The sequence below is a fragment of the Pseudorca crassidens genome, chromosome 2 (genome assembly GCF_039906515.1).
Source record: "Pseudorca crassidens isolate mPseCra1 chromosome 2, mPseCra1.hap1, whole genome shotgun sequence".
NCBI lineage: Eukaryota > Metazoa > Chordata > Mammalia > Artiodactyla > Delphinidae > Pseudorca > Pseudorca crassidens.
Window position 1 is genome coordinate 2,317,762 of NC_090297.1, and position 14,575 is coordinate 2,332,336.

Consider the following 14,575-nt stretch of genomic DNA (forward strand, 5'->3'; position numbering starts at 1 on the left):
CCCAGGACCAGATGCTTCACAGGCGAATTCTATCAAACATTTAGAGAAGAGCTAACACCTATCTTTCTCAAACTCTTCCAAAATATAGCAGAGGGAGGAACACTCCCAAACTCATTCTATGAGGCCACCATCACCCTGATACCAAAACCAGACAAGGATGTCACAAGGAAAGAAAACTACCGGCCAATATCACTGATGAACATAGATGCAAAAATCCTCAACAAAATACTAGCAAACAGAATACAACAGCACATTAAAAGGATCATACACCATGATCAAGTGGGGTTTATTCCAGGAATGCAAGGATTCTTCAATATATGCAAATCAATCAATGTGATACACCATATTAACAAATTGAAGGAGGAAAAGCATATGATCATCTCAATAGATGCAGAGAAAGCTTTCGACAAAATTCAACACCCATTTATGATAAAAACCCTGCAGAAAGTAGGCATAGAGAGAACTTTCCTCAACATAATAAAGGCCATATATGACAAACCCACAGCCAACATCATCCTCAATGGTGAAAAACTGAAAGCATTTCCACTAAGATCAGGAACAAGACAAGGTTGCCCACTCTCACCAATCTTATTCCACCTAGTTTTGGAAGTTTTAGCCACAGCAATCAGAGAAGAAAAGGATATAAAAGGAATCCAAATCGGAAAAGAAGTAAAGCCGTCACTGTCTGCAGATGACATGATCCTATACATAGAAAATCCTAAAGATGCTACCAGAAAACTACTAGAGCTAATCAACGAATTTGGTAAAGTTGCAGCATACAAAATTAGTGCACAGAAATCTCTGGCATTCCTATACACTAATGATGAAAAATATGAAAGTGAAATCAAGAAAACACTCCCATTTACCACTGCAACAAAAAGAATAAAATATCTAGGAATAAACCTACCTAAGGAGACAAAAGACCTGTATGCTGAAAATTATAAGACACTGATGAAAGAAATTAAGGATGACACAAAGAGATGGAGAGGTATACCATGTTCTTGGATTGGAAGAATCAACATTGTGAAAATGACTCTACTACTCAAAGCAATCTACAGATTCAATGCAATCCCTATCAAACTACCACTGGCATTTTTCACAGAACTAGAACAAAAAAATTTCACAATCTGTATGGAAACACAAAAGACCCCGAATAGCCAAAGCTATCTTGAGAACGAAAAACGGAGCTGGAGGAATCAGGCTCCCTGACTGCAGACTATACTACAAAGCTACAGTAATCAAGACAGTATGGTACTGGCACAGAAACAGAAACATAGATCAATGGAACAGGATAGAAAGCCCAGAGATAAACCCACGCACATATGGTCCCCTTAACTTTGATAAAGGAGGCAGGAATGTACAGTGGAGAAAGGACAGCCTCTTCAATAAGTGGTGCTGGGAAAACTGGACAGGTACATGTAAAAGTATGAGATTAGATCACTCCCTAACACCATACACAAAAATAAGCTCAAAATGGATTAAAGACCTAAATGTAAGGCCAGAAACTATCAAACTCTTAAAGGAAAACATAGGCAGAACACTCTATGACATAAATCACAACAAGATCCTTTTTGACCCACCTCCTAGAGAAATGGAAATAAAAACAAAAATAAACAAATGGGACCTAATGAAACTTCAAAGCTTTTGCATAGCAAAGGAAACCATAAACAAGACCAAAAGAAAACCCTCAGAATGGGAGAAAATATTTGCAAATGAAGCAACTGACAAAGGATTAATCTCCAAAATTTTCAAGCAGCTCATGCAGCTCAATAACAAAAAAACAAACAACCCAATCCAAAAATGGGCAGAAGACCTAAATAGACATTTCTCCAAAGAAGATATACAGATTGCCAACAAACACATGAAAGAATGCTCAACATCATTAATCATTAGAGAAATGCAAATCAAAACTACAATTAGATATCATCTCACACCAGTCAGAATGGCCATCATCAAAAAATCTATAAACAATAAATGCTGGAGAGGGTGTGGAGAAAAGGGAACCCTCTTGCACTGCTGGTGGGAATGTGAATTGGTACAGCCACTATGGAGAACAGTATGGAGGTTCCTTAAAAAATTACAAATAGAACTACCATATGACCCAGCAATCCCACTACTGGGCATATACCCTGAGAAAACCATAATTCAAAAAGAGTCATGTACCAAAATGTTCATTGCAGCTCTATTTACAATAGCCCGGAGATGGAAGCAACCTAAATGTCCATCATCGGATGAATGGATAAAGAAGATGTGGCACATATATACAATGGAATATTACTCATCCATAAAAAGAAATGAAATTTAGTTATTTGTAGTGAGGTGGATGTACCTAGAGTCTGTCATACAGAGTGAAGTAAGTCAGAAAGCAAGACAAATACCGAATGCTAACACATATATATGGAATGTAAGGGAAAAAAATGTCATGAAGAACCTAGGGGTAAGACAGGAATAAAGACACAGACCTACTAGAGAATGGACTTGAGGATATGGGGAGAGGGAAGGGTAAGCTGTGACAAAGTGAGAGAGGGGCATGGACATATATACACTACCAAGCGTAAAACAGATAGCTAGTGGGAAGCAGCCGCATAGCACAGGGAGATCAGCTCGGTGCTTTGTGACCACCTAGTGGGGTGGGATAGGGAGGGTGGGAGGGAGGGAGACGCAAGAGGGAAGAGATATGGGAACATATGTATAACTGATTCACTTTGTTATAAAGCAGAAACTAACACACTATTGTAAAGCAATTATACTCCAATAAAGATGTTAAAAAAAAAAAAGAGCATGCAAATGATTCAGTGGAGGATTCCTTTTATTTACCCCTAAACTAATTTAAAAAACAACAAAGAATAGAGATACCCATTTGGAGAGTCCCACGAAAAGCAAACCAAGCATGCTGTGCATCTACGTAAGGAAATAAACGGTCACAGGATTTTGACCGAGAGCATGACGGGGAAAGACAGTGAACCTTGCCAACCTGGACTTCAGCCTGCATCTCCTTTAGTGTTGCCGACTGCCCTTGTAAAGCTTTAATTTCTTCTTTCTTGCGTTTTTCTGCTTCTTCTGTAGCTGCTCTTTTCTGTGCCTGGTATGAAATGATTTTCCGTTAGAATTGATTTTTAGGGTAGCGCTGGAAATTGAGTGATAAGTTATAGCATATAAATTATGTTTCTTATGTATTGTGATCGTCACTAAGACTAACACTATAGCTAGAATTAAAAGAAAATCCACCAGATTCATCTAATAAATGTTTACTGGTTGTTTTTTTTTTCTGGAATTAAAAAATTTTTTTAAAATTTTATATCGGGGTATAGTTCATTAACAGTGTTGTGTTAAATGTTTCCTGTTGATAAACACTGCAGGTGTCCTCCCGGCCATCATCATCCCTACACAGACAAGGTGGAAGAGCCAGGACGTGGGCTCAGGCACCAGTGTCCTCCGTGTGCTGTGTTTCCTGACCCCATAGCCCCGTGAACGATGTGTCAGTTTACTCACGTACCAAGTCACTTCTTAAACCCGGGACCAGGTCATAACTTCACGGAAGTTAACTTACCCTAATTTCAGCATCTGTAGGTCTGCCGTCTATTGTAGCAAATCCCTCAAAAAGTGTCTTATAGAGGACGCTCCTGCGGGTGGCACTCTCCTCGGGAGGGAGGCACTCGAGGACCAGAGCCCGGTGCTGCGCGTACAGGTCCAGGATCATCCCCACCGCCGAATCCCGCACCTTGTGCTCCCTGTGCTCCAGGGCCCGCACTGCGAACTAAGAATAGGGTTGGGACGTGCTCTTGTTACTGGGTCTCAAAATAGCCACGTTTATTTCTTCTGGCATAAAAGAAACATAGGGACATCGTGGACATTTGAAAAACATGGATGACAATGCCCATAGAATTCCAGCTATTAAGATACAGAGTTTTCCTCACTTCCTTTACTTTACATGTGCAGCTGAACCTATGTTGTATTTACAATTATTAGTGTTTTCCTTTTTCCTACTTCAGGTATTAAATAGCATTTTTAAAGTTACATCCCTCCAGAAACTTCATATTAAGTATTAGAAAATATTTCAATCATAAAGAAGAAATATAATAAACTTCATGCATCCACCATCTAGATTAACCAACGTCTATCATTTTTGCCAGGTTTGCTTCAACTCTTTCTAAGAAACAGAACCCTAGGACTACGGTGCAAGTCCCCTTGAAGTCTCCCTGGCCCCCTGTCCCCTCCCCCCACCCCCCGTCAGAGGCATCAGTGTCCTGAAGCGGGCACGCGCCCCCCAGACGTCTTCATTTGCTGCACAGTGTACGTGCCGTGTGCGTGTGTGTGTGTACACGTAGGATTTTTGTTTGACATTATAAATGATTCACTGTGCTTATCATTCTGACACTTTACTTCTTCTTATTCAATGTTCCTTTTTCAAGATCTGTGCATGACCTTGAAGTAGGCGAACGACTCACCCCATCCATTTTAAGCTCTTTAGTGTCATCCGAACACATCACAATATCCGACGTTCCCACGTATAGTAAACCCACGTCCCCTCCTGGTCCTTTGGGCGCTGGCCCCTCACTGGCTGGGCTTCCTCACTTCCTCTGTCTCCGCCTGCCACACACTCAGGTTTTACCCCAGACCTTGTCCTTCCCAACCCCTGCACCAGCTCGAGAAGTTCTGACCGTGAGGCACCCCCGGGATGATCACCTCCTGCCTCTCCAGCTCACCTGTCTGCACTCCCTCCCGTCTGCCACCTCCCGCGAGTCTTTCCCACCCCGCGTGTCCATCACCAAGTCACCCCCGGCATCCTTGCAGGCCCTCAAATCTGGGGCCGCTCCTCCTCTGTGTTCCCAGGTGAAGCAGAAGGTGCTGCGGGCTCAGGAATTGTGCCAGCTGGTTTCAGGCTGGACTTTGGGCCATGGCGATCCTGGGGCCCTTGGCATCACGCAGTAACCTGACCCGTGACGTTTCCTGGTTGGTTTCCCTGCTCAGCGGTCAAGGGCAGCATCTCATACTCCCTGCTCGCCCCTCAAACCTCCCCATCCACTCTCGGCTTTGAGCCGACGCCCTCCTGTTGAGAGGCTGGCTGGCCGCTGCCCGGCTCTGAGCCGAGCCGTCCGAGCGAGCACTGCGGCCCCGTTCCGTCGGCTGCCTGGGGGCTTTGTTTCTTCAATTAGAGCCTCACCCCCACCTCCAACTTTCACTCATTTCTCCTCCTTTTTAAACTCTCCGTCTCGATCAAGCCCACCGCATGTAGACGGACCCGCACAGGGTGACGTGCTCACCAACCCGGTTTCCCCACTTCCTTGGGGCACAGTTGTACACGCCTCCCGGGCCCTGCCGTGAGGATGGGGCCACCTCAGTGGATGGACATGTCTGAGAGTGGCTCGGCCTGTGGACACCTGCACTCACAACCTCTAGTCACCCTCCTCCATTCAGTGACCTTGGAGGTCATGTGTGAAGCCGCGGCATCACACTGGGAGGAGACGGAGCCCCCGAGTGCCCACAGGTGGCACCGGCCACAAGGGACGGCAGTGAGCCTCTGCTGTGTCACTGCCCTGAAGAGTGCGCATCTGTGATGGCAGCACAGCTTACTGGACCAAAGCTCACGCTGGGATCCTGACGTGGGTGTGGCCCTAACAAGGATGTAAGCATGTGGGGCCGGCTTATGGTCTGTGCTGGGGAACAAGGAAACTGACGTGGAAGCAGGACAGACAGTGGCCACGTGACGCAGGGCAGGACAGGGGACACTGACCCATACTCAGGAGGCAGTCCAGGGGCTACAAGTGAACGGACACAATCAGTGTTCACTTCTGGGGCTCATGGGGTTGTCCAAAGCATAAAACATGCACCTCCTTCCACAGCCCTGCCACCCGCTACGATGCGGCGTCATTGCTTGCAGAGCTTGCTTCCCTGGGGACACGGCTCTGCACGGCTCACGCCCCGATGCCACGGCGCAACCGGCAGCGCGACTCCAGCGCCCTCACATGTCAGAGGAAGCGGCGACGTTCCGAAATCGCCCCCCACCTCCGCACGCAGCCAACACCGGCCAGATGCTTGCCATGCTCCGGCCACCAGCTCGGAGCCCAGGCTGCGGCAGCCACCCTGGGGTGCTTACCCGCATCACACTGTCCACGGTGAAGCCCATGCCCTCCGTGCCCAGGTCCCGCAGCAGCCGGGCCAGCAGCGCCATCTGGCTCATGGCCAGGTGAGCCGAGGAGTTGGCTTTTAATGGCTGGACCAGGTAAGATGGGATAAGCTGGAGAGACTTCACTTCCTTAAACAAGGCCATTTCCTATAAAAACCAACATCATTTGTTAAGTTTTACTGGAAAACGCTAAGGGCAACTTAGTGCCATCCGCAAAGTAAACACTGAAGGAAAAAACAGGAAACAAAAAATGACAGTGACAAACGGCAGTAAAGTCACTGATCTATAAGCTCATGTTTCTATTTAAGATGTAATAACAATTAAAAACAAAAACCAAAAGCATCAGAAATAAAAACCACGACCACTTGGAGATTAATGAAAGCTTTACAGCAAATGTGATCAGTAACTTAAGGTTTCTCTTCTCAGGATTTCACAACCTCAAGAAAAAGGTTTTCTAATTTCTAAAATTCTGAAAGAAATTAGTCCTGCTGCGAGAACCACCATTTCGGTATTTATTAAACGTCAGCCAAGCATGTAACCACACACAATACTCCAGGTGAACAGACCCCTAATGGGTTTAGATGAAGGAGGGTAAGTACCTCCACACAGTCCAACGTCTCCAAGTGAGCAAGTCTTCCCATAACTAAGATTTCATCATTAATTAGCCAGACGCAGAAAAAGAAAAAAATGGTAAAATATTAAAGAAAAAGATCGAAGAAACGATAAAATATTGATAAAATATGAGACGTAATATAGGAAGACGTCTGTTTTTAGCAGGTCTGCAGGCCACACTACCCAAAACACTCTCTCATTTTGACAGTACAGTTAACTCCCTCTCTGGGCCCGTGAGTAGCTCTGAACCAAAGGAAAGAAGAAAGAGGAAGGACAGCCCCTCAGAGCATGAACGGTGAACTCGCACGTGACACACAGATGCTGAGGACACGGGGATGCAGGGTCGGTTGCCCAGATGCTGGTGCAGAACGAGAACAGGTCCCAAGCAGAAGACACTCAGCACCACCACTGTCTCAGAGGTGAATGTGGCTGGAAAATAATTCGCTGCATATTCAATGCATCCTTTGAAAGATTTCCCCCAAATAGTATCACTTACTTGTTTTCTCTGAAAATTTAAGTTCATTAAACAAAACAAGATCAGTGGTTCTTCATGTTGGAGAAACTATGGCAACTTTGGGTTCCTTCCCTAGAAAGCCGTGCACCCTCACAGCACTGTGTGTGACATTCGAAGGAGCTTGCAGACTTTCTGAATCTTAATTTGAGATCTCCTAGACCAGATGGAGTCACTAATTTAAAGAGAGCAAAGCATATTCTCACACTGCTCGTCTAAGCGTGTGCCCCAAACTCTCTTTTAAACTTGTTATTGGAGTATAGCTGATTTACAATGTTGCCTTATTTGCTGCTGTACACGGAAGTGTATCAGTTATATATAAATACATACCCACTCCTTTGTAGATTCTGTTCCCATATAGGTCATTACAGAGTACTGAGTAGAGTTCCCTGTGCTGTACAGCAGGTCCCTATTAGTCATCTGTTTTATATGTAGCAGTGTGTGTATGTCCATCCCAATCTCCCAATTTATCCCTTCCCCCCGTGCTTTCCTGTTTTCTATGTCTGTGACCCTCTGTTTTGTAGATAAGTTCGTTTGTACCCTCTTAAAAAAAATTCCACATATAAGCAATATCATATGATATTTGTCTTTCTGTGTCTGACTTACTTCACTTAGTATGATAATTTCTAGGCCCATCCATGTTGCTGCAAATGGCATTATTTTGTTCTTTTTTATGGCTGAGTAATACTCCATTGTATATATGTACCGCATCTTCTTTATCCATTCCTCTGTTGATGGACATTTAGGTTGCTTCCATGTCCTGGCTATTGTAAATGGTGCTGCAATGAACATTGGGGTGCATGTACTGTTTTGAAATATGGTTTTTTCAGGGTATATGCCCAGTAGTGGGATTGCTGGGTCGTGTGGTAGTTCTATTTTTAGTTCTTTAAGGATCCTCCATACTGTTCTCCATAGTGGCTGTACCAATTTACATTCCCACCAACAGTGCAAGAGGGTTCCCTTTTCTCCACACCCTCTCCAGCATTTATCATTTGTAGACTTTTTAATGACAGCCATTCTGACTGGTGTAAGGTGATACCTCATTGTAGTTTCGATTTGCATTTCTCTAATAATTAGCTATGTTGAGCAACTTTTCATGTGCTGTTTGGCCACTTGTATGCCTTCTTTGGAGAAATATCTGTTTAGATCTCTTGCCCATTGTTTGATTGGGTTTTTTTTTATATGTATATTGAGCTGCATGAGCTGTTTGTATATTTTGGAGATTAATCCCTTGTCAGTTGCTTTGTTTGCAAATATGTACTCCCATTCTGTGGGTTGTCTTTTCGTTTTGCTTATGGTTTCCTTTGCTGTGCAAAAGCTTTTAAGTTTAATTAGGTCCCATTTGTTTATTTTTGTTTTTATTTTCATTACTCTAGGAGGTGGACTGAAAAAGATCTTGCTGTGATTTATGTCAAAGAGTGTTCTGCCTATGTTTTCCTCTGAGTTTTATAGCGTTTGGCCTTACATTTAGGTCTTTAATCCATCTTAAGTTTGTTTTTGTGTATGGCATTAGGTAGTGTTGCAATTTCATTCTTTTACATGCAGCTGTTCAGTTTCCCCAGCACCACTTACTGAAGAGACTATCTTTTCCCCATTGTATAGTCCTGCCTTCTTTGTCATAGATTAGATGACCACAGGTGAGTGGGTTTATCTCTGGACTTTCTATCCTGTCCCATTGATCTGTATTTCTGTTTTTGTGCAGTACCATACTGTTTTGATGACTGTAGCTTTGTAGTATAGCCTGAAGTCAGGCAGTCTGATTCCTCCAGCTCCATTTTCCTTTCTCAAGTTTGCTTTGGCTATTCAGGGTCTTTTGTGTTTCCATCCAAACTAAAAATTTTTGTTCTAATTCTGTGAGAAATGCCATTGGTAATTTGATAGGGATAGCACTGAATCTGTAGATTGCTTTGGGTAGTATAGTCATTTTGACAAAATTGATTCTTCCAATCCAAGAACATGGTATATCTACCTGTTTGTGTCTTCTTTGATTTCTTTCATCAGTGTCTTAGAGTTTTCTGCATATAGGTCGTCTACTGAGGTAGGTTTATTCCTAGGTATTTTATTCTTTTTGTTGCAAAGGTAAATTGAATTGTTTCCTGAATTGCTCTTTCTGATCTTTCATTCTTCGTGTACAGGAATGCAAGAGATTTTTGTGTATTAATTTTGTATCCTGCCATTTTCATCAATTTCATTGATGAGCTCTAATAGTTTTCTGGTAGCATCTTTAGGATTTTCTAGGTATGGTATCATGTCATCTGCAAACAGTGAGAGTTTTACTTCTTTTTTTCCAATTTGGATTCTTTTTATTTCTTTTTCTTCTCTGAATGCCATGGCTAGGACTTCCAAAATTGTGTTGAATAAAACTGGTGAGAGAGGACACCCTTGTCTTGTTCCTGATCTTAGAGGAAATGCTTTCAGCTTTTCACCATTGAGCATGATGTTTGCTATGGGTTCGTCGTATACGACCTTTATTATGTTGAGGTAGGTTCCCTCTATGCCCACTTTCTGGAGAGTTTTTATCATAAATAGGTGCTGAATTTTGTCAAAAGCTTTCTCTGCATCTACTGGGATGGTCATATGGTTTTTATTCTTCAGACTGTTAATATGGTGTATCACATTGATTGATTTGCATATGTTGAAGAAACCTTGCACCCCTAGGATAAATCCCACTTGATCATGGTGTATGATCCTCTTAATGTGTTGTTGGATTTGGTTTGCTAGCATTTTGTTGAGGATTACATCTATGTTCATCAGTGATATTGGCCTGTAATTTTCTTTTCTTTTTTTGTAGTATCTTTGTCTGGTTTTGGTATCAGGGTGACGGTGGCCTCATACAATGAGCCTGGGAGTGTTCCTTCTGCAATTCTTTGGAAGAGTTTCAGCAGGATAGGTGTTAACTCTTCTCTAAATGTTTGATAGTATTAGCTGATGAAGCCATCTCATCCTGGACTTTTGTTTTTGTTCATGCTGTACAGCATGTGGGATCTTAGTTCCCTAACCAGGGATGGAACCCGTGCCCCCTGCAGTGGAAGCACAGACTCCTAACCACTGGACCACCAGGGAATTCCCTGTTAGAAGTTTTAAAATCAGTTTCAATTTCAGTACTTGTGACTGGTCTGCTCATATTTTCTATTTCTTCCTGGTTCAGTCTTGGAAGGTTGTGCATGTCTAAGAATTTGTACATTTCTTCTAGGTTGTCCATTTTATCGGCATATAGTAGCTTGTAGTAGTCTTTTATGATCCTTTGTACTTCTATGGTGTCTGTTGTAACTTCTCCTTTTTTATTTCTAATTTTATTGATTTGAGTCCTCTCCCTTTTTTTCTTGGAGTCTGGCTAAAGGTTTATCAATTTTGTTTATCTTCTCAAAGAACCAGCTTTTAGTTTCATTGATCTTTGCTATCTTTTTCTTTGTCTCTATTTCATTTATTTCTGCTCTGACCTTTATGATTTCTTTCCTTCTACTAACTTTGGGTTTTGACCTTCTTTCTCTAGTTGCTTCAGGTGTAAGGTTAGATTGTTTCTTTGATATTTTTCCTGTTTCCTGAGATAAGACTGTATTGCTGTAAACTTCCCTCTTAGAACTGCTTTTGCTGTGCCCCACAGGTTTTGGATTGTTGTGTTTTCGTTGTCATTTGTCTCTAGATATTTTTTGATTTCCCCAGGGATCTCTTGGTTATTCAGTAGTGTATTGTTTAGCCTCCATGTGTTTGTATTTTTTACAGTTTCTTTCCTGTAACTGATATCTAGTCTCACAGCGTTGTGGTCGGAAAAGATACTTGATACAATTTCAATTTTCTTAAATTTACCAAGGCTTGATTTGTGACCCAAAATATGGTCTATCCTGGAGAATGTTCCATGAGCACTTGAGAAGAAAGTGTATTCTGTTGTTTTTGGATGGAATGTCCTATAAATATCAATTAAGTCCACCTTGTTTAATGTGCCATTTAAAGCTTGTGTTTCCTTATTTATTTTCATTTTGGATGCTCTGTCCGTTGGTGAAAGTGGGGTGTTAAAGTCCACTACTATTGTGTTACTGTCGCTTTCCCCTTTTATGGCTGTTAGCGTTTGCCTTATGTATTGAGGTGCTCCTATGTTGGGTGCATAAATATTTACAACTGTTATATCTTCTTCATGGATCGATCCCTTGATCATTATGTAGTGTCCTTCCTTGTCTCTTGTAACTGTCTTTATTTTAAAGTCTATTTTGTCTGATATGAGTATTGCTACTCCAGCTTTCTTTTGATTTCCATTTGCATGGAATATCTTTTTATGTCCTCTCACTTTCAGTCTGTATGTGTCCCTAGGTCTGAAGTGGGTCTCTTGTAGACAGTGTATATATGGGTTCTGTTTTTGTATCCATGCAGCCGGTCTGTGTCTTTTGGTTGGAGCATTTAATCCATTTATATTTAAGGCAATTATCAATATGTATGTTCCTAGTGCCATCTTCTTAATTGTTTTGGGTTTGTTTTTGTAGATCTTTTTTCTTCCCTTCTGCTTTTATTCTCTTCTTTTGTGGTTTGATGACCATCTTTAGTGTTGTATTTAGGTTGCTTTTTCTTTTTTGTGTGTGTATCTATTGTAGCTTTTTGGTTTGCATTTCCCATGACGTTTTAAAAAATTATTTATTCATTCATTCATTCATTCATTCATTTATTTATTTATTGGCTGTGTTGGGTCTTCGTTTCTGTGCGAGGGCTTTCTCTAGTTGTGGCGAGCGGGAGCCACTCTTCATTGTGGTGCGCGGGCCTCTCACTGTCGTGGCCTCTCTTGTTGCGGAGCACAAGCTCCAGATGCGCAGGCTCAGTAGTTGTGGCTCACGGTCCTAGTTGCTCCACGGCATGTGGGATCTTCCCAGACCAGGGCTCGAACCCACGTCCCCTGCATTGGCGGGCAGATTCTCAACCACTGCGCCACCAGGGAAGCCCTCCCATGAGGTTTTATATAGCAGTCTATATATAAACAAGATTGTTTTAAGTTGCTGGTCTCTTACTTTCCAATGCAATTCCCACTTCCTGCATTTGTGCTCTCCTCTTCTCACGATTGCTGGGTTTGATATCATATTTGTGTGTGGATGATTTGCTCCTTTTAGTGTATGTTTGCCTTTACTAGCAAGCTTTCCCATTTCTTAGTTTCCTTGTTTGTAGAAACAAGAATATTTCTACCACCCTACCCCCCCACCCCCAACCTAGAGAAGCTCCTTTAGCATTTGTTGTAAAGCTCGTTTGGTGGTGCTGAATTCTCTTAGCGTTTGCTTGTCTGAAAAGCTTTTGATTTCTCCGTCAAATCTGAATGACAGCCTTGCTGGGTAAAGTATTCTTGGTTGTACGTTTTTCCCTTTCATCACTTTAAATATATCCTGCTTTTTCCTTTTGGCCTGTGGAGTTTTTGCTGAAAAATCAGCTGATAACCTTCTGGGGATTCCTTTGTATGTTATTTGTTGCTTTTCCCTTGTTGCTTTTAATATTTTTTCTTTGTATTTAATTTTTGTTAGTTTGATTAATATGTGTCTTGGCATGTTTCTCTTGGGTTTATCCTGTATGGGACTCTCTGTGCTTCCTGGACTTGGGTGACTATTTCCTTTCCCATGTTAGGGAAGGTTTCAACTATAATCTCTTCAAATCTTTTCTCAGTCCCCTCTTTTTCTTCTGGGACCCCTATAATTTGAATGTTGGTGTGTTCAGTGTTGTCTCAGAGATCTCTGAGAGTGTCCTCAATTCTTTTCGTTCTTTTTCCTTTATTCTGCTCCTTGGCAGTTATTTCCACCATTTTATCTTCCAGCTCACTTATCCGTTCTTCTGCCTCAGTTATTCTGCTATGGATTCCTTCTAGTGTATTTCCCATTCCAGTTATTGTGTTGTTCATCACTGTTTGTTCTTTAGTTCTTCTAGGTCCTTGTTAAACATTTCTTGTATCTTCTCCATCCGTGCCTCCATTCTTTTTCTGAGATGTTGGATCATCTTTATTACCATCACTCTGAATTCTTTTTCAGGTAGACTGCCTATTTCCTCTTCATTTAGTTGTTCTTGTAGGTTTTAACCTTGCTCCTTTGTCTGCAGCACATTTCTCTGTCTTCTCTTCTTTCTAATTTACTGTATATGTGGTCTCCTTTCGCAGGCTACAGGGTGGTAGTTCCTCTTGCTCCTGGTGTCTGCCCCCTGGTGGGTGGAGCTGGGTCTTGTCCCTCTGGTGAGCAGGGTTGTGTTAAGGGGTGTGTTTTGGGGTGTCTCTGAGCTTAGTAAGACTTTAGGCAGCCTGTCTGCTAATGGGTAGGGCTGTGTTCATTTCTTGCTGGTTGTTTGGCCTGAGGTGTTCCAGCACTGGAGCCTGCAGGCTGTTGGGTGAAGCTGGGTCTCAGTGCCAAGACAGGGACCTCCAGGAGACCTCACGATGATTAATATTCCCTGAGGCTGGGAACTCCCTGGCGGTCCAGTGGCCAGGACTTGGCACTCCCACCACGGTGGCTCAGGTTCGATCTCTGGTTGGGGAACCAAGATCCCGCAAGCCGCACAGTGTGGTGTGCCCCAAACTCTTACACACTCACTTCTATCTTAGCTTCCCCCAGCGCCCAGGCTAGAGGAGGCGTGTTTGCTGAAAGAATAAAAATATTTAGATCAAGACCATTATACATCTTTTTTTTTTACCCCATTTTTCTATTCTGATTTAATTCTCCATATATTTTTATTTATTTAAAAAATAGTGTACGTTGAATAAAAAAAAACACTAGAAAAAGCAAACTGTACATTTTAATCATGTTTAAGGCAACATTTACCTGGTTTAGAACATGAGGAAAATATGATGGTGAATCACTAAGGATAATCTATGATGCTCTTGGGTAGACAAGATCTTGTAAGGTATTAAGAAAGTCAAGTAGTTATATGTTTATTATTTATTATCTGTAGTTATATTATTATCTGTAGATATATTATTATCTGTAGTTATATGTTTATTATTTATGGTTTCAAATTCTGTGGTGAAATTCATACCTGAATAAAATTGGAAGCTATAACACGCAGGCGAGCAGAAGAATCTCCAGTTCTCGTGAGCAGAACAGGAATGGTCCTTTCCACACAGTGAGTTGTTTCAAGCTTACCCAGTTTATGTTTAGGAATATATTGTGTGATTAACATTTTCAACAATTTCAAAGATGCCTGAAAGACCTAAGAAAAAAGTGATAAAAACAGATGAGCCACTCTCACTGAATTCCACCAAAAGAAAACATGAAATTTACTATTAAACACAAACGTTACGCTGAAAACTACATGCTGTCTGAAGGACTGGAAATGGCCAACTGAAAACTGCTCTGTGAGCACAGTTCCCGGCACAT

At 42.1% G+C, this 14,575-nt stretch overlaps 1 protein-coding gene across 6 annotated transcripts in view; it reads right to left on the reverse strand.

Moving 5' to 3' along the window:
* The window catches only part of CEP104 (centrosomal protein 104), a 58,321-nt gene that overhangs the window by 17,557 nt on the left and 26,189 nt on the right, over nt 1-14,575 (reverse strand). For 5 of the 6 annotated variants that reach the window (XM_067717991.1, XM_067717971.1, XM_067717981.1 and 2 more), the window contains 4 exons: nt 14,235-14,408; nt 6,098-6,274; nt 3,551-3,757; nt 2,975-3,082 (listed from right to left, as the gene is read on the reverse strand). In XM_067717991.1, coding sequence (XP_067574092.1) covers nt 2,975-3,082; nt 3,551-3,757; nt 6,098-6,274; nt 14,235-14,408 — 666 coding nt within the window. The remainder of the gene's footprint in view (nt 1-2,974; nt 3,083-3,550; nt 3,758-6,097; nt 6,275-14,234; nt 14,409-14,575) is intronic. The other variant, XM_067718001.1, reaches the window with a different exon arrangement.